Raw genomic sequence first — 18452 nt, forward strand, 5'->3', positions numbered from 1 at the left:
CCTTAGCTTGAATTGTGTTGCCACCATTGTCTCACAATAGAGCTTCATAGTACTGGTTAACTTGGAACTACACCAAGTTCGATAACAAACATTTTGAATCAGATGCCCACCTTTTGTTGTTGCCAAACAACAATATACCCATCCTTCTTTTGTAAAATATGTCACGATGTTTAACTTTGAACTCATACAAAAGCATGGAGAACTTTCCAACCCATTGCACTACCGTTTAATAAACACAAAACCCAAATGGGATAAAAAAAATTATATGTGAAAAAACTAGTTATCGTTATAACACCTTACAAAGAATCAGAAATAAATGGGATGCCGACCTAATCAGTTGAATATTTCTATGGGGTGTACAAGCATGTCTACCAACACCAGGAGACACCACACAATCATATGGTTGAGAAGTGCCACTAGACGCGATCGAAGAGTACCACAATACCGAGATCTTGCAAATGCATGTCTACCAGCACACAAGCGGCCATGCACGAGCTGGTGGTCCGGAGCAACATGGGTCAACAAGTGTGTGGGCTTTATCGAAAGGCCTTGATCTGCCAAGATGAAATTGAAGATGAGGAGTTACCAATGCCTTCCAAGGGCATTACAAGTCCTAGATTCCACCAAACTTCACGAACCTTGACTAGAAGCTCTGCCATAGGGACAACAGGGAGCATTGTGGGAAAATGATAGATCAGCCATTGACCTGTGATAGAGCATGGCTTTACGCCAATGATGCGGAGGCCATGCTGGCTGAAATGCGCGACAGAGGGGATGCTAACAAGAGCACACTTTTGTGATGGATCGGAGCGGCGCACTCCTGTCAGAGGAGGCGACACAAGCACAAGCCAGCGACGGATACTAAGTAGAGGAGCCCCTCCGTGCACAGTAAGATTCAACAACAACTTGCTCCATGGTACAATCTAGGTGCGCGCGAGCTTGTGGTCGAGTGGCGCACCGGCGGCGGAGCAATGTGACGATGTCGGGTGAGCAACAGGTGCGCCCACGCCAGATCCCAACAGAGCACCGTCGGCTGGCGCAAAGGCCATGTAAGCCGAGCCGGGCCGCGTTCCCACATGATACCGAGGCGAAGAAGCGTGCCGAAGCTAGTCGATTTTGGAAGGGATTTTAGGGTTGGGAGTTGGATTTTTGTGAGGAGACTTCCCGCTTCCACCGTCCGCCATGGCACAGCCTCCTCCGGCGGCAGCAGGGGTGGAGGGTGCGGTGTGTGTGGGGGGGGAGGGGAGGGGGATTGTGGCGGTGGCACAAGCGCCATGGGGTCGCCTATGTGCGACTCGGAGGCGGCTAGGGTTTTCCACTCTAGCTTCCTACCCCTCCTTGCTTTGGGTCGAATCTAACAATATCAATATTGTATTCCCTCTAATGTAAAAATGTCTTATATGGAAGATAGAAAATATTACTATGTGACTAAGATATTTGCTCAAACTTTTCTGTCAAAATTCGTTATTTTTAACACATAATTAAATTATATTATGATACGACCAAGTACCGTTTACAACCAGGCTCAAAAGAAAGCGAAAATTAGAATCTAGCCTTGGCAAACTATAGAGAGGACCCTAAACCAACAAAAAGAAACATGACCTGGACCATGAGTTCTTTCTCGACATCTTGACGGCAGCGTTGCTGGGGACGACTACTTGGGACGCAATGGTTGCCACCACACCGCCTCCTGCGCGAGGTGAAGCCTCACTGGACGGCAGGTTTACCACTTCAAGGGAGAAGAACTGCTTCTATTTGGCACTACGGCCTAGAGGAAAGAGGCGAGCCGGTGAGGAACCAATGGTCGATTCAACCTCCCTTCGATCAGAAGATCCAGTAGCCAGGCAGAGGCCGACCATCGATCACCTGGTGGTGGGCGTCATTGCTTCAACAACTGAGCCGCCGGTGATGAGCACTAGGGCTAGGAAGTAGTTGATGTAGAACCGGGCCCCAACTTCCCCTCCTCCAGTTCCTTCCCTCCTCTGCCTCTGAGATTTGGAAGCAAATTGGAAAGATGATCACCAATGACCTCCAAGGATGGAGGAATGACCTCGAGCTTATTCTTCAGGACGGCGAGAAGCCGGCCCCCACTCACCTGCGGCGCGGTGAGAGCGGTGGTGTGTGTCCAAATTCGTCTTGAAATGTGCATGCACAAATCGGAGATAGCAGAATCTTGCTCTAAGCAGAATGTTGCATGCATATGCACCATCCTTAAACCTGGGGCTCGGACGAGACGGCCCATCTTAGGCCCGGCCCTCTACTCTGTCCACACCACCAATCTCTCGCTGTCGCCGTTCTCTTTTTTTTTTTTTCTCGTTCTTGTTCTTTGTCTTTAAAGCCCGGCTCGCCGTCTCTGCCTCCACTCCAAACCATCACCGCGCCGAGAGCCCGAGACGCGAGGGCCCTCACCGTGCTCTGCTCCCGGCGGCGTGCTGCCGCTCCATGCTCGCCGCGCGCTCGGCTCCCGCAACCGCCGCCGGAATCCCGCGGCTCCTCCCGGGGGACCAGATTCTATTGCGTGTCCGGCCGGTGTAGTCCGTTTCTTCGGGCGCGCGCGAGAGGACAATCGGAGGCCCCCGCGTGCTCGGAGCTGGGAAGGCTTCGCGACGAGGGCTGTCGGCGGCGGCTCGCGTCCCGTGCATGGAGGCTAAGGTTTTCCGCTCCCTCCTGCAATCTTACATTTCTTTCTCTGCTTAGGATGATGCCGTTGCTGTTTGGTAGCGCGTCTCGCGTCGTGGGGTGGTTCGGCCCTGGCGGCTCACCTTCGTGATCGCGCCATCCCCGCCGAGGCTATTAGGTTTGCTTGTCGTGCGCGCACCGGCGCCTCGTCGGAGCAGGCTCTGACTTGGATTTGGTTAGCGCGGCCGCCGGCTGGGGTTTCTTGGCTCCGTGCGGGGGATGCCCGTGGCCTTGCTTCCAGTATTCAGCGGCACCCCACGAGTTTGATTGGGTGGGTCGGGGTGGTGGTGCTGGACATGAGAGATTTGGAGAAGGCAATTAGTGCGTATCTTGGTCTAGGAAACAACTCGGATTTGCTCGTCAATGGTACCCCAGATTTGGGTGCTATAATCCCATGGCTCATTCGGAAACTGCGAGAGATTGAGAGTCTGACAGCGCCTAGGTTGATGCCGATAAGTAATTTGTAGTGGAGTACTATTTGATATCTGAGAGAGTCGTCCATTCTGCCACGACTGCACCTTCGTTTATTTTCTGAAGCATTTTACACTTGTGAGTCATATCCAACCATGGCGCCTCCTCGGCAGTACCGAAACATGATATGCGTTGCCTTTTAGTTTCCTTCCAACTTGTGGAGCTTCAAAGGTACTATCAGTTTTAAGGTCCTTATTGTCCTGAATCCCATTGCATTTTGTCTCTATTATTGTTGCTGGAAAGCGTGCCATGAATAGGGCTTGTGGCAAATGCTTTGGCGTACCTTTTGGAAAACTTAACCCCTTTTGTGAAACCGTCTTGTCCTCAATCTTTTGTGGGATTGATTTCATGAATGTCGGTAACTTCTGGGGCTTACTCTGGACGTGGAGTATGTAGTAAACCAATATTTCGAATATCTGTTTTCTCCCACCAAAGTCCTGAATGAGCTCTGTTAACGACGCACCCATCTAGTTACTTTTGAAAAAGGCGAACTTAGTTAACTAGTGTCAACTATATGATGTTCTTGAATATGTAATCTCTAACAACAAATTATGCTTTTTCTTCTGATTTTGGTAGATGGAGTCACTTGAACTCGAAGACAATGGTGATCACCAACCATCTTTAGAATCTCCCCTTGCTTCAGGTGTGATATATGACAACACACCTATATGTCCACGCGTTGGAAGTGAATACCAGGCAGAAATCCCTGAACTGTCCACAGAGGATGACCGTCATCAGCTCATGACCAGCTTACAGGAAAGTATGGTGCTTGGTTATGATTACGCTGATATGATTGGGTCAGATATACCAATTATGTGGGAATCAAGTGAAGTCCATAATGAGGAGGAACTACGGAGACAGTATTCTTCAGAAACTGAAGCAAAAGCCAGCAGCCAGAGCGAGGATAGTAAGGCGACCTCATTTTGTCCAATCGGAAATAATACAAGTGACCATGATTCAACATACCAGGATCCACACTCAGTGGTGCCTGTAGATCTGATGAAATCTGGCAGCAATCAAGCACATGATGAGAACTTGGATTCCTGTTCTACTCAACAAGGTCTCAACTTTACTAATATGCCATTGACACAGCAAGGGGAAATCAAGCAATTTACTCCACAGCCTGGTTTATCCAGTTCCCTTTGGAGTGGTATTGAGGCAGAATGTTTTCTTCTCGGTCTCTACATTTTTGGTAAAAATCTAAGCCTGTTGAGCAGGTTTGCTGGTAATAAGACTGTTGGGAATGTGCTATCGTACTACTACGGAAAATTCTACGGAAGAGATGAGTATAAAAGATGGTCAGACTGCAGAAAAGCAAGAACTAGAAGATGCATTCTTGGAGAACGCATCTTTACAGGTTGGCAGCAGCAAGAGATTATATCTCGCGATTTTTTTTTAAATAATACACTTTTTATTATTAATTCCAGGAATAATAGCCGTTTTTAGCAAATTTCAGAAATAATACACCGTCGGGGTGTATGAACCCGAATTTACTAAATCGGGCTGGAGAATCCCGAAGCGCAGGGAATCTCGCATGCGAGGCCAAAGTCGGGTTGCAGGAGCCCGAGACGGCGCTGTCGGCCACGCGCGGCCCGTGTCGGGCTGTCTCCTGGACAGGAGCAGATGCTGTCGGGGCGTGGAATCCCGAAGCGGGAATTTCGGGCACGGCGAGCCCGAGTCGGGCAGGACGACCCCGAATCGAGGCAATATTAAATGCGTCGCGCGCGCTGCTGCCTCGCCCGAGCGCTCTGGCCTTCTTCTTCCTCCTTCAGCCTCAGTTCATCTGCTTTCTCTCTCGTTTGCTCTTTGGCCAGCAGCGTTTTCTCTCATTGCTGAGCAATTTGTCCAGCCATTTGCTGTAGTTTGACCACCAAAAGCTGTAGAATCATCTGATCTATACATGGGTTAGATTTTGAAGCATTTTGGTGGAGGTGTTGTTGGTGGTGGTGGTGGTGGAGGAGCTGGTGGTGGTGGTGGTGGAGGAGCTGCTGGTGGTGGTGGAGGAGCTGCTGCTGGTGGACGAGCTGAGCTGCTGACGGAGGTGTTTGGCACGCTTCAAGGGTAAACCCTAATTCCTGATATTAGATCGTGTAATGATGCATGTTGCGTTCGTTAGCTTCGCAGATTAGTTACTGAAATATGTACCGGTAGAAAGTATTTATTTTAGAGTGTAGGTGCTAGATTTTTTTGACGAGTCTGTAATTTGTATAGGTGAGCAGATATGTCAGATAGAGTAAAATTCGTTGTTTACTTCGGTCATGGCACGGTCCGAACAACTCCGATGGGAGCTGATCTGAGCGAGTTTCAGTGTGAGGATTTGCATCTGACAAACCCAAAAACATGGCGAGTTAGTCAGTTGAAGGAGTGGTTGACCGTGAATTTCGGGCTTAATCCCGAAGCATACACCGTTGGTGTGCATGCTTTGTGGAGCAGCTCCGATGCCAGATTTTCGGCGGTTGAAGCCGATTGAGCGGACCTCTCGGTGGGTGCATCGGTTGGAAGCGTGCGAGCGGGGAACTCACCCCATCGCCTTAATGCTTCCCGAGGCGAAGGTGGTGAATTTCCAAGAAGGCGAGGGTGCGTTCCATCCAGGCCAGAGCGATCAAAGTTCGATGTCGGCGGCAGCGATTTCCAATCCGGGCAGAGTAGCCATGCGGCGGGTGGTCATGACGATACTGTTGAGCTTGAAAGCGTGGACGAAGAAGAAGAACAGATGCAGAACATGATGGACGAGGAAGACGAGGATGGAGTGGACAATGAGGTTGACTCAGATGAATCCGGTGGATCCGATACTTCAGATGATAACGAAGAGGCGGATCCGATCCCCTCTTCTTGGAACCATGATTTGTCGGAGGCAATGATAGTCGATGATCGGCACGATTCTGCACAGAGTACAGCATGAACACCATCTCGGTTGGTGCTAGATATGCCGACAAGAGACATCTGCAGGAAGCAATCACTCGATGGGCAATGAACACGCAAAGGGTATTCGTAACCACCGTTTCAAGTCAGAAATTCTTGACGGTGGTCTGCAGCGATGCTAGATGTCCATCAAGGGTGCATGGGTCTTGTCCGAAGTATGACACAACATGGGTGGTGAGCGACTTCGTGCCGCACACATGTGTCCTTAAGAGTATGTTGAAGGATCACCGAAACCTTACATCCACTCTTATTGCTCGCTTTGTTCTACAAGGAGATTGTAGAGAATACGGACAATGGGGGTTAAAGCCATCCGTAATAGAGTTCACCTTCAATATAAGTATGTAATTGAATATGGCAAGGCATGGAGGGCTAAACAGACGGCCTTTGGAGAACAGATTCGGGACCTTCTATGATGCTTATGACGGTGTCGTCCGTCTCCTGCACACATTGAAGGACCGGAATCCGGGCACCCATGTGGACATACAAGACTTTGTGATACCGTAGTTCCCTAATGTCGGGGTTACGCAGAGGGTGTTTTTCGCATTCAGCATATGCATCGAGGCTTTCATGCACCTGTCGTCCGGTGATGTGTGTAGATGGAACTTTTCTAACTGGGAGGTACAAGGGACAGATTCTCGACAGCAATTGGAGTGGATGGCAACAATCGATGTGTGCCTCTCGCATTTGCATTTGTTGAGAGCGAGAACACCGCTAGCTGGTTATGGTTCTTCAGCGATTAAAAAAATCGATAGTGAAAGATCGCGCAAATGTGTGCGTGCTACATGACAGCATGCAGGTATACTTGCGGCTATCAAGACTCTGGTAGAAGCCGGACTGATGAAGAGACGCCATGGCAGGATATGCGAGTAGGTGGTGCATGCGCCACACAGGGGGCCAATTTCTTCTCGCAGTTTAGGAGCAAGGGTCTTATGAATCTGTTCAAGAAGTTGTGCAAGCAGAATCAAGCATGCAAGTACACTTTTCTCCGCGGCAAGCTGGATGAGTTCACTAAGGACCATGTGCGGCACAGGTTAGCCGCCCGAGCTGCATTAGTAGCAGCTCATGCAGCTGTGGCACAGGGTACACAGGTTCCAGTAGGCCCCGAGCCAGATCCTATTGGGCTATGTGACCTGCCTGGATTTGACCCACCCAATACTAGAAGGAGGCCTGGACGACGGATTAAAAATTTTGCAGAGTGGATAGAGCACGAGCCATTAGAAAGGTGGTCTTTGCTGCATGACACACATGGAGCTAGGTATGGTGTGATGACTACCAACCTAGCTGAGTCATCCAACTTCGTGCTTAGGGGAAATAGGGCATTGCCGCCGATGCCCTTGTGGAGGGTATTTTATATGGCACTATGAATTATTTCAAAGAGAGACGGGAGTTGGCTTTGAACCATATGCTTGAAAATCCAAACACTCCTTCTTGTAAGGCCATTATGGAATATATGGATGTCAAGATGGAGAAGGGTATGTCACACACTGTTCTCGCCATCGGTAATCGGGAAAGGAGGTTTGAGGTGCGCTTACCAACCGACAAGTTTGGTTGTGTGAATGCGGTGAGAACACATGAGGTCGAATTGGAAATGAAGAATGGCCATCGTGTGAGTGCACATGCAACAAACCGAGGTTGCTTCACCTTCCATGCTCCCATGTCTTGGCAGCTACCAGACAACTAGGGCTGGACTCAATCTCTTCGTCTCTCCATATTACGCGAAAGAGGTCTTGGCCGCACACCCGGACGGGCGAGATGGTCGGATACAGAGTTGTGGGAAATTTTACTACGGTGATACCAAATGAAAGACGGTACATCCTCGACCCAAGATCATTGCGGACGAACAGAGGTCGACGGGAGACAAGGCGCATTAGAAATGATATGGATGAAGCAGAAGCGGGTGGTCCAACTAGGCAATGTTTTCTGTGCAACCAATTTGGACACAGGGACCCCCTATGTCCCACTTTCTACCCAAAGAATGCAGCGGCGGCTAACCGTGGGCGAGGCAACCGAGGAAGGCGTGGCAGGGGAAGAAATAGAGGGAGATAGTAATATTTGTAATACTTATGAAGTATGCTTTAATTTGTAATATTTATGAACTATGCTTTAATTTGTAATATTTATGAACTATGGTACAATTTGTAATATTTATGAACTATGCTATAATTTGTAATATTTGTGAACTATGTTATAATTTGTAATATTTATGAACTATGCAGCAATTTGTGATATCTTTATGCAGATATGGCGGCTCGATCGTTGCTCGATCCACTTATTGATCGAAACATCGTGCATCGCACTTCGAGGCTGACCCGCAGAGCATGGAGCCACCGCACCCGTACTCCAAAGAAGAAGCTGGATGATACACCCTCAGTGGGAAGACAGGTAGGTGTTTTAGCTTTAATTTGAAATTTACCTTCGAATTGGACCTTGCTTTACCTTTTTCATCATTTGTTTTGCAGGTTGAAGTGGGCTGGACTACTACCTTTCGCTCGATTAGTGGAGGCCCGAGAGAACGTTTCGCGTCTGAACTACGATGCTGCTTTGATCACCTGCTTAGTGGATCGATGGAGGCCCGAGACTCACACCTTCCACTTTCGCTGGGGTGAGATGGCTCCTACTCTACAGGACGTGTCTATGTTCTTTGGGCCTTCCGTTGGTGGTGAGCCCATCGGCCCATTGGAGGAACCCGTGGGATGGATGCACAGCATGGATGCACGTTTCGTTGGTGTTCGCGAGGGCGTTGGGCCTATCTCTTTTGAGGCTCACGGCCCTCGTCAGGCGTGGCTACACGAGTTCCAGGTTCGTAACAGTTTCATTTATTTTATCAAGCCTTAATTACCGTGTAATATGTAGTCCTAACATTGAATATTTCTTGACAGATCGAGCAGTTCGGATACCCCGATGTACCGATGACTGCGGCCCAGATCACTCGCAGCTTGAGGCGTACCTCATGTGGCTACTCGGGAAGACGATGTTCACGGACAATCACGGGAATACGATCGGTGCGCGGTACATCCCTATAGCTCAGGAGATAGCAGAGGCCACCGGCGAGCACATCATTCGGAAGGAGTCGGGGTTCTGCGGTCTTAGCCGCTACGTACCGAGGTATGTGTAAGGGTTGCCAGCTAACCTCGCATGGTTACGGCATCGTTGGTTGTCCACTCTGTTGCAGCTACGGTCATGGGCGAGGTTTCCCATCGGCCGTCCTGAGATTAGAGATGGATCTTGGCCGCCAGACGAGTTGTACGACGCAGAGCGCATCGACATGCCGACGTTTGGTTCTCTATGGACATCGCGGAAGGTATTCGCAATATTTACTCCTTCTTTATATTTTTATATAAGATGTAACACTAACTTAGTTGTGTTATGTTATGCAGAGACATTTTGGGCATAATCAGCTAAGGAATTGCTACCCAGCATTCACAGAGCAGTTTGACCTACTACTAGAGAGCGATGTCACCTGGGAGCCATACAGTGAGGAGCACCGCGACGAGGCATACCCAGGCGGTATATCGAACATGTGTACCAGAGATTGGGCCTACTGGATGACGAAGGCGAAGATCATCTTCGATATCTTCGTGGAGGAGATGTCGCAGCAGAGGGTCATGAGACAGTTTGACTGCGTCGGTGATCGAGCCACCACCTCCCACAGTTCCTCTACCACCACGCGTCCACGCGTGAGTACAATTTAAATTTATCCAAAGTTATTACATCATGTTGGACAATCATAATTTTATCCTAAGACATGTTCGTCTTCATTTTTCAGGTACAACAGAAAAGGAGCGAATAAGACTGGCTTTGGATGGTTGCAACTCCTCGCTCCATACATCACCGGTTGGGCCAATGCGCCGGCAGTTTCATGGGCCACCATGGAGGCATTTGATCTTCAGGAATTTGAGCACTACTTGCGGGCATACATGCCTAGGACACGACTTCGTTCGAGCCGTGCGTGTGACCCGGTTCAGAGGGATCCCTCGACAATGTGGGACACCTACCCTCGTCACTCCACTTCGTGCACTCGGCATCACGCGATGAAGTCAAATATATTTTTTCTACATTTGGCCAACACATAACTAATTTGAGCTCACAATTCTAGGCCGTGTTGACGGCGGAGCTGCAAGATGACGCCGCCCAGTATGCACGCTCGCTCTCCTCCGGCCCACTTCTTGGACGGTATGAGCACCACGCCTCCTTTGCACAGCGTCTTCAGGACAAACTACGTCGTATCTACGCGACTATCACATGCACGCGATCTTCAGATGTTGCCGAGTACCGAGCAGCACAGCGGCCACCTCGTCCCTCTTTGCAGGTGCATCAGCCGCGGCACGCCCGCGCCCACGTATGGAGGTACCGCCGAGCCCGAGGCCACCATCTCCTAACCAGGCAGAGGTTACGGGTGGCAAAACCAGCAGCAGCAGGAGCCTACTTACGAGTATTGGCAGCGTGCCGGTTTCGGCATGGAGCAGCAATTTCCCATGCCTAACTTCGGGTGGCGTCCCCGTATGGATGAGCCAGAGGGTACGCAATTCATCACTATCCATATTAATTGTGCACCATGTGTGAATTTCCTCATGATCGACTAACGGTTTTTTTATCTAATGAAAGGTGAGGGACATATGTCGACGGGGTCCGGATCACGATCCTTCCGGTCCAAAGTGCTCACGATCAGACGAAACACAGCGAGCTATCAAGACGGATGTCAAGTCAACAAAGAACTCCACCTCCAGATCCCACGCAGATCAAGACGAGCAGGGGTACATGCTTCCTCCCGACATCGCCAGCCACCTGTTCGTATGTACTCGCCGTCACCTTTTCAGGCTCGACCGCCACCGAGGCGAGGTGGAGGGAGGGGCCGTGGTCAGTGAGATGAGTACTATTTGTATGCGCCATGTATGACTACTATTTCTATTTAACGAACATTTCATATTGAACTTCAAGCGATAATTAAGATACAACTTACTACTACAACATAACTCTCTGCTAACATATTAAATGGTACAACACCGCTACAACATACTACAAGATCCATGATTACTGATAACTAAAACACTAAGAACGCAGCACACCCTTTCCCTTGCCCTTCGACGATGCAGCTTTCATGGCCTTGGTGGTAGGCTCGAAGTCATCGTCTGAATCGACGATCGGCGGTGCGGCACTCTTGCCCTTTGAGGACTTGGCACTCTTGCCCTTCGACGATGCAGCATTCTTCGCCTTCGTGCTAGGCTCGAAGTCGTCGTCCGAGTCGATGACCGGTGGTGCAGCACTCTTCCCCTTCGAGGACTTGGCACTCTTGCCCTTCGACGATGCAGCTTTCTTCGCCTTGCTGCTAGGCTCAAAGATATCATCGTCGTCCTCACTCTCAACCGTCCACAGCCATGGAAAGTTGTAATCTCTTTCCCTATCTCGTTCATTCTTCCAAGTTAGTGACTTCCACTTCTCATTCAACTCGATAAGCTCACACCTTATCTCCCGTGGGCTGCGAGCAGCATCTTCTTCAATGGCCACCCATAAGAATATTTCTCAAACTCCCTACCCACCTTACGGAGCAAGGCGTCGCTGCGATGAACTCCTCAAATGTGTCTACCTTACTCTCCCTCATCACTTTGCGGGCCTCGTCTAGAAGAGGTTTGGCCATGGATTCGGTGAAAAGATGGGGGGATTCTTATATGGGGGATCCATCTTGTCGAGAGAATACACTGAAACAGAAGGAAACACCGGGGGTTTTTATAGGCTAGAAGGGACGACTTTCGGCGGGAAAAGGTGAGCGGGAAAAACTGGCGGGAGATTAGGGCGGGAGTAAAAGGCGGAAAAAAGTGAGCGGGAAAAATTGGCGGGAGATTACGGCGGGGGTAAAAGGCGGGAAAAAACTGAGCGGGAAAAATTAGGCGGGAAACAATAATACTAAAACAGAAATGAAGATACATTGCAGCTGAAATAAAAATAGGATTTATCACTACAACGGAATTTAAGATACAACGACACTACAACGGAATTTAAGATACAACTGAAATTAAGATACATAGCCAATACGACACATCACACTACTTTCCTCGCGTCCACCGTGGCCATTTTCCAGACTTGTCGCCGCGTTCTTCTGCCGCTTGTGCTTCACAGCTCTTTCCCTTAGTCTCTTCCTTTCCGCTTCACGAGCCTCCCTGCGAACCTCTTCGTACGCAAACCTACGTGCAGCCTCATCATCCATCCTCTTCGATTCACCTCTCGGTTACGAGCTTGTTCCGCCCTTAGTTTCTCAGACCGCCTCTCTCGCTCTCGCTTTCTCATTAGCACGAACCTTTTCCCAACGCTCCTCCTCAAAGAACGTTGCCCACGCACGGCGCTGTTTCTCCTCAACCTCCTCGCGCGCCTAATCCGGCTGCTCCGTGTCTATCCAGTGAAACCATTTGCATAGGGGCGGGGGAGACTACAACACAAACAGTAAGATTAAATCAAATTCACAAACAAATTTAAGCCAACATACAATTATGTCGAAACATACCGGCGGCCTGGTGGACGACGAAGCTGAACTACGGGGTGGATCATGCTCATAGCTCGCACACATGAAAAATTTCATGCCGAACTGGTCGGAGAAATCCTCCACCTGCTTAACCTTAGCAACACGGCCGCACCAACAACGCTCCGCAGTCACACCCGGGGGTAAACTTGCAGCCTTCGCCTTCACCGGCCTAAACTCCTGGTCAGAGCACGGCACACTCATGATGGCTAAGAGTGAGCAAACGGGATAAAATAGAGATACAAGAACTTGTGCAATCCAGAGTAGCGATGCCTGCTTTTATAGGCAAAAATTCAACAGTGTGGCGGGAAAATTTAGCGGGAGATAGTGGCGGGAGATGATGGCGGGAAGGAGTGGCGGGAAGAAGTGGCGGGAAGGGTGGCGGCAAAGGCGGGAGGGAAACACGGCGGTGCGAACGCGAAAAGGCGGGAAAATTTCGTGCTGGGCAGAAAATCGGGTTCAATAAACCCGATTTATTGAACTCGGGTTCAAATTGCCCGATTATTATGTATCGGGTTCAACTTGCCCGATTCTCATAAATCGGGTTCAACCACCCCGATTACTGCTTTTTTATTTTTCTTTTTCCATCACGGCGCAGAAGGCGCAGAACAATTTTATTTTCGGGTTCCCCAACCCCGATTTGGTAATTTCGGTTTCCTCAAACCCGATTTTGCAAATTCGGGTTCCCCCACCCGGACGGTGTATTATTTCTGAAATTAGCTGAAAACGAATATTATTTCTGGAATTAATATTAAAAAGTGTATTATTTAAAAAAATTTCGCTTATATCTCGTCTGAAATCTATAATCCTCAAAGAAGCTCATGATTCATTACTCGAGGTACGTTGCATATATAGGCTCTATGAATAATGTTGATCTCTTTTACCATTGGTTGAAACTTAGTGGTTATTATGTTATAGTGTATGTGTATTTCCTAGCCTTTTTCATCAGTTTGGAATTTTGGTTGCATTGGCTAGTGCATGAAACTTGACATTGCATCAGAGTCGTCAGGTCTTGGGTTCAAGTCTCAGCTTACGCAATTTATTAAAAACTGTTGTTGCCCTCCTCTGTGTCCACATATGGGCCTCTTGAGTCATACATGCGATTGTAAATTAATGTGTTGACTTCCACGCGTCACACGTGAGAGGGTGTGTTATAGTGTATGTGGATGGCCTAACCGATTCCATCAGTTTGGACTTCTGGTTGGCTAGTGCATGAAACTTGATGTCGTTGCCCTAGTGCATGAAACTTGACAAATTAGAACCGGCTCAATATGAAATTATGCCCATGAACAGCTGAGGTTTTGTTACTCTGACCATCGTTTTCGACACTACTTTGTGTACATTGTAGCATTGGCAGTGCTCTTCCGCAGAAAGTTTTTTTTCTCGCTTTTCTTTGTAACTTATCATTGATCTTTAGGAGGAATGGTTGTGCAAATTTCAACCGATATTTACTAGCGAATTTTCTAGTTTTGATATTGATTTTGTTTTTTTCATTTCTCGCTATCACTTTTAGGATAGCTGCATTTTTCTTATTTACCTCTCTTGGCGTCAAAGAGTTATTTGCTGCTGCTGGACATATGGTCATTCTTTGTACATGCGATTCCGTGTAAGTCTTTGAAGGGAACGAATCCATTGAAGTCATCAGTTCCATCTTCCCCATTTCAACAGGCTGTGCTGTCCGGTTTTGAAAACTTATTCTCTCTAGTTCAAGATTTTGGTTCGACTTGCGTTTGTTCAAAATGGCACTTATGGTCTTGACTGGTCTACATTTTATACTACAAATATTCACTATTCAAGCAGCTGATTCTGTTTAGTATCTACTTCACTTGTATACCAGTATTCTAACCACTCTGGTGCTTTTATATAGATGTTTAGTTATCATGATTTTTCTTCCTTTTCTTGTTTTTGGCTTTTTGCTGAAACTACTTGGTGTTGTTTAATCTAATGCTCCCAGGATAAAGAGTCAAAATTCATGATGATCAAAGGCTGAAAAAATTCCTAGTTTGATATCGTTAAAGAGCCGTTAAATCTCATTCACCAAAATATTTCTTGTTATAATTCGTGGATATGAACTATTATTAGCTTTGTTAAAATTTGAATGGATCTTTTTCTTCTATCATCTATTGCCATATGAATTGTATTGCTTTGACTTGTTGCAGATCTTCAAATCTTTTAACAACAGACAGACATCTTTAGAGGATCTGGTCTTTTCTATAAAATCCATTGTTGGAACAGAAGCTTTTGTGGAGGCTGTTGGAATTGGTAAAGGGAAGCATGATTTGACTGGATTTGTTCTGGACCCATCTAAACCAAACCAAGTTCTTTCTGTTCACCCTGACATGCCTACAGGCAAAGATTGTTCCTTGCTTGCTTCAGAAGATATAATCAAGTTCTTGACAGGTGGTTACAGAATAAGCAAGACACGATCGAATGATCTTTTCTGGGAAGCTGTCTGGCCCCGTTTGATTACAAGAGGGTGGCGTTCAGAGCAGCCCAAAGATGTGAGACCAACTAAGAATTGCATTGTGTTTCTTGTGCCAGGTATCAAAAAGTTTTCAAGAAGTAAACTCACTAAAGGGACTCATTATTTTGATTCTGTGAGTGATGTCCTTAAACGAGTGGCAGCAGATCCTGTTCTTCTTGAGCCAGGGGTTGGTGGAATGGACAATGGCGTTACTGCGGAGAAAAATGGGTATTCCACAGATATGAATCTGAATCAAGATGGTCATTTGGATGGTCATCAGGAGCTTCCAAAATTCACAGTTATCGATACCACCTTGGTCCAGGGGGAAGAGCCATTCAGAGTCAGGGAGCTGAGGAAATTACCAGCTGATGCAAATGTTCGGTTTGGCCCTTCATGCCATTCTGGTAGTACTGTGAGTTTCAGTTCCTCGGACGAGCAAGATGAGGATGATCAATCATCAGATGACCAGAAAGTTTATCGACGATTTACAGCTGATGCGAATGACACTGAAATGGTTTCAGTGCGCAATGAAGGCAAAGAAAACCAAGTCGATTTACTGGAAAACATGTTCACTGCACCATCCTCTAGTTATCCAGTCAATGGCCATTCATCTAATAGCACTAGTAATGAAGTTGATTTGACATGCTTCATTGGACCCAAAACAAAAACTGAAAGGCGTAAGTATTTATCCCCAGTGTCAAAGCACAGAAAATTATCCAGCTGTACAAATGACCAGACCCGTCGGCGCAGCTTTTCTTCCTCGAAAGGAGATGGTTTAGTGAGAGAGAAAATGAAGCCACTGTCGATTTCATCAAAACCAACTGTTGTCGATGTTGGTTGTAATTTTCAGACCAAAATATTTGCGAGATGTTCCACGAAGGAGAAGCCATATGAGCAGGTAAAGGTTGCATCAAACTCTCGTACCAAAGACAGGTCAAATGGGAAAAATGCGTGCAATTTAAATAAGGACAAGTCCTTTGAGTGCAAGAGCTTGGCGATGCCCAAAGTTCGTTCAAATATCAGAATCTCTAAAGCAAATTTTTCTGAAGGGGCAGGGGTTTGTAGTTTGGTTGGTCGGGTTACACCGGAGACAGTGCTAGATGGTAAGACAAACACAAATGGTCACATGAAGGCTGGGGAAGATCTCACCATTTCAAACAGCTATTGGGTTCCTGATGTTTCAGAGGCAACAGGAGGGCCTGCTATCCCGCAACCTGATCTGGCTTCACCGGTGAATTCTCGGAGGCACGGATCCAGGAACAGAGCACCCACAGCAAAAGCTTTGGAAGCAGTTGCCTTGGGGCTCCTTGGAGGAAAGCGTAAGGATGAACCGAAAAGCTCTAGGACAAGCAGGCCTCGCAAGAGAGCTCACAAATCCTTGGTTTATACGCCTACAAATAGTGACACAGACAAGTCCACCATGGAGGTTGATGCGCAACCGTGAACGGATTCTTGTGTGATTTTCGGGTGTAAACACCGGCACCATATTGACATTTTGGATGATCGATATCATGTGGAACATTAGTTGTTCTATTTCAACTTGACGAGTTGCCCGCATGGATTTTCCCTTATGAAGCACCTTGCACCTTGCAGTTTGTGATATTGTAATATTTGCAATGCAATCGTGGCTAGTTGGTCTTTAGATTATTGAGTTGTACTGGAGTCTGGAGAAAGAAGGGTTCATTCGGCATTTTAACCAATTCATTATGTGTTTAACAGGATTGATCTTTTGTTGGACCCAAAGGTTTTTTTTTCTTTCTAGAATGCTTATCCTACGGTCCATGCTTTTGGTTGATATGAGCAACATGCCAATTGTTCCTTTTTTTTATTGATCAAAAAAAAATTGTTCCTTTCATGTTTTGTTAGAAAATGATGACTCCATTATAAGGTCTCCGTGGCTCTTTCCTCTGGTCTCCGCGGCTCCGCATTCTCCTTGTCCAGGCCTAGTCTTTAGACATACTAGGCTTTACTGCAAAAAAATGTACACTTTGATTTTTAAATACACACTCGAAATTCTGGGCCCACCGCTGATTTAACCATGAAAAATTATGCAATAGGTGCGCGTGCCCTTAGATACGGAACTGAACGTATGAACCAGTGGCGAAATCCTGTGGGTCCGGTCAGACCTTCTAGATAGCAGGGATCAATCATAAACATGTATAAATTGAAGGGTTTCTTTTGCGGCAATTTGAACAAAAATAACCTTTACACGGAAGTATTTCAATAAATAAACCTTCCGCGAAACTATTTTACAAGAGTAACCCTTTTTAGCCGCGCCTGTATGCAGGGCGTGACAGACCACAGTGTGGCGCCGTAGTGCTCGGCGCGGCAGGTGTGCCAGCGTGGCATCATGGGACCCAGGATTCATAGTGTGGCGCCCCACGCTGGGGCGTTGCACCTACAGCTGCGGCGCCGAGCTCCACGGCGCGGCACATCCTTCTTCTGACTTCAGCGGTTCAGCCGTAGTACCATGCAAATTACTGCTACTACTCCGTATCATGATCACGAATGATGCATGTACGTAACTACGTATGGTTGCCTCTCCGAAGCCGGCCCGTGCAGCTGCATGCGCGTAGCCTGGCAGCTATTACTCGTGCATGTAAGTAGAACTCGAGCTAGCACAATCAAGGATCCTGGGTAAAGCATGTAAGTGAAACGGTGCCCAAAATTTGGACCGGTGATGACATCTTCAATGGGGCGATGCAAACAGACGCTGAGCGATCGTTTGCGTCCGTCGTGACCAAAAATGCGTCTGGATTCTGCTCCAGTGGATTAATGCAAAGTGATCGGGATGTTCGCGACGACGCAAATCTGGCCCAAATATGCGCAAGGTTTGCGTCTCCGCGGACTCTCCGTGGTCGCGTCGAGTGTCCGCCAAAACTTACGTAGGACCCGTACGACAGTGGTAGGGAGGCCGATAACATTCCCACCAGTGGCCATTCCCCGCGCGAAAAATCAAAGTAGACCGGCGCGAGCAGTCCAGAAGCGATGGACGTCCTCGTCGCCGCAACCACCACCATGGATTCCGAGGTAACCCTCGCACCCGCCACCGCCCCACACTACCCCATAGCCACGACCATGGGCTCTGGCGGAAGCAAAGTGGGCCAACACTCGTGTGCGTCGACGACTATGAGGACGCGCCAACATGGCATGTCCTCACCACAAACAATGCTAGCGAGAAGAAGGGGGAGAGCCACATGACACAAGGATTCATCGACGACGAGGACAAGTGTTTGTGCGACGCGTGGCTGGCGACAAGCCATGACTGTATTAATGGCGCAAAAGGGCAAGGTGCACTGGCCCAAGGTCATGCAGAAGTACAATGAGAGACAAGCAAGATCTACTCCACCGTCGAACCGTCGAACATGTTGTGAACATCCCCATTAGCGGCGTTGGCGTGATTTC

General features: G+C 48.0%; 1 protein-coding gene across 1 annotated transcript; it reads left to right on the forward strand.

Moving 5' to 3' along the window:
- Positions 1-2350: 2350 nt before the first annotated feature.
- On the forward strand, positions 2351-16747 carry LOC127323213 (uncharacterized). The gene is made up of 4 exons (XM_051351386.1): positions 2351-2652; positions 3727-4525; positions 13366-13421; positions 14743-16747. Exons 1-4 carry the CDS (start codon positions 2641-2643, stop codon positions 16489-16491), a joined length of 2616 nt encoding a protein of 871 aa, XP_051207346.1. The 5' UTR covers positions 2351-2640; the 3' UTR covers positions 16492-16747.
- Positions 16748-18452: the final 1705 nt, after the last annotated feature.

This window comes from Lolium perenne, chromosome 4 (assembly GCF_019359855.2).
Source record: "Lolium perenne isolate Kyuss_39 chromosome 4, Kyuss_2.0, whole genome shotgun sequence".
NCBI lineage: Eukaryota > Viridiplantae > Streptophyta > Magnoliopsida > Poales > Poaceae > Lolium > Lolium perenne.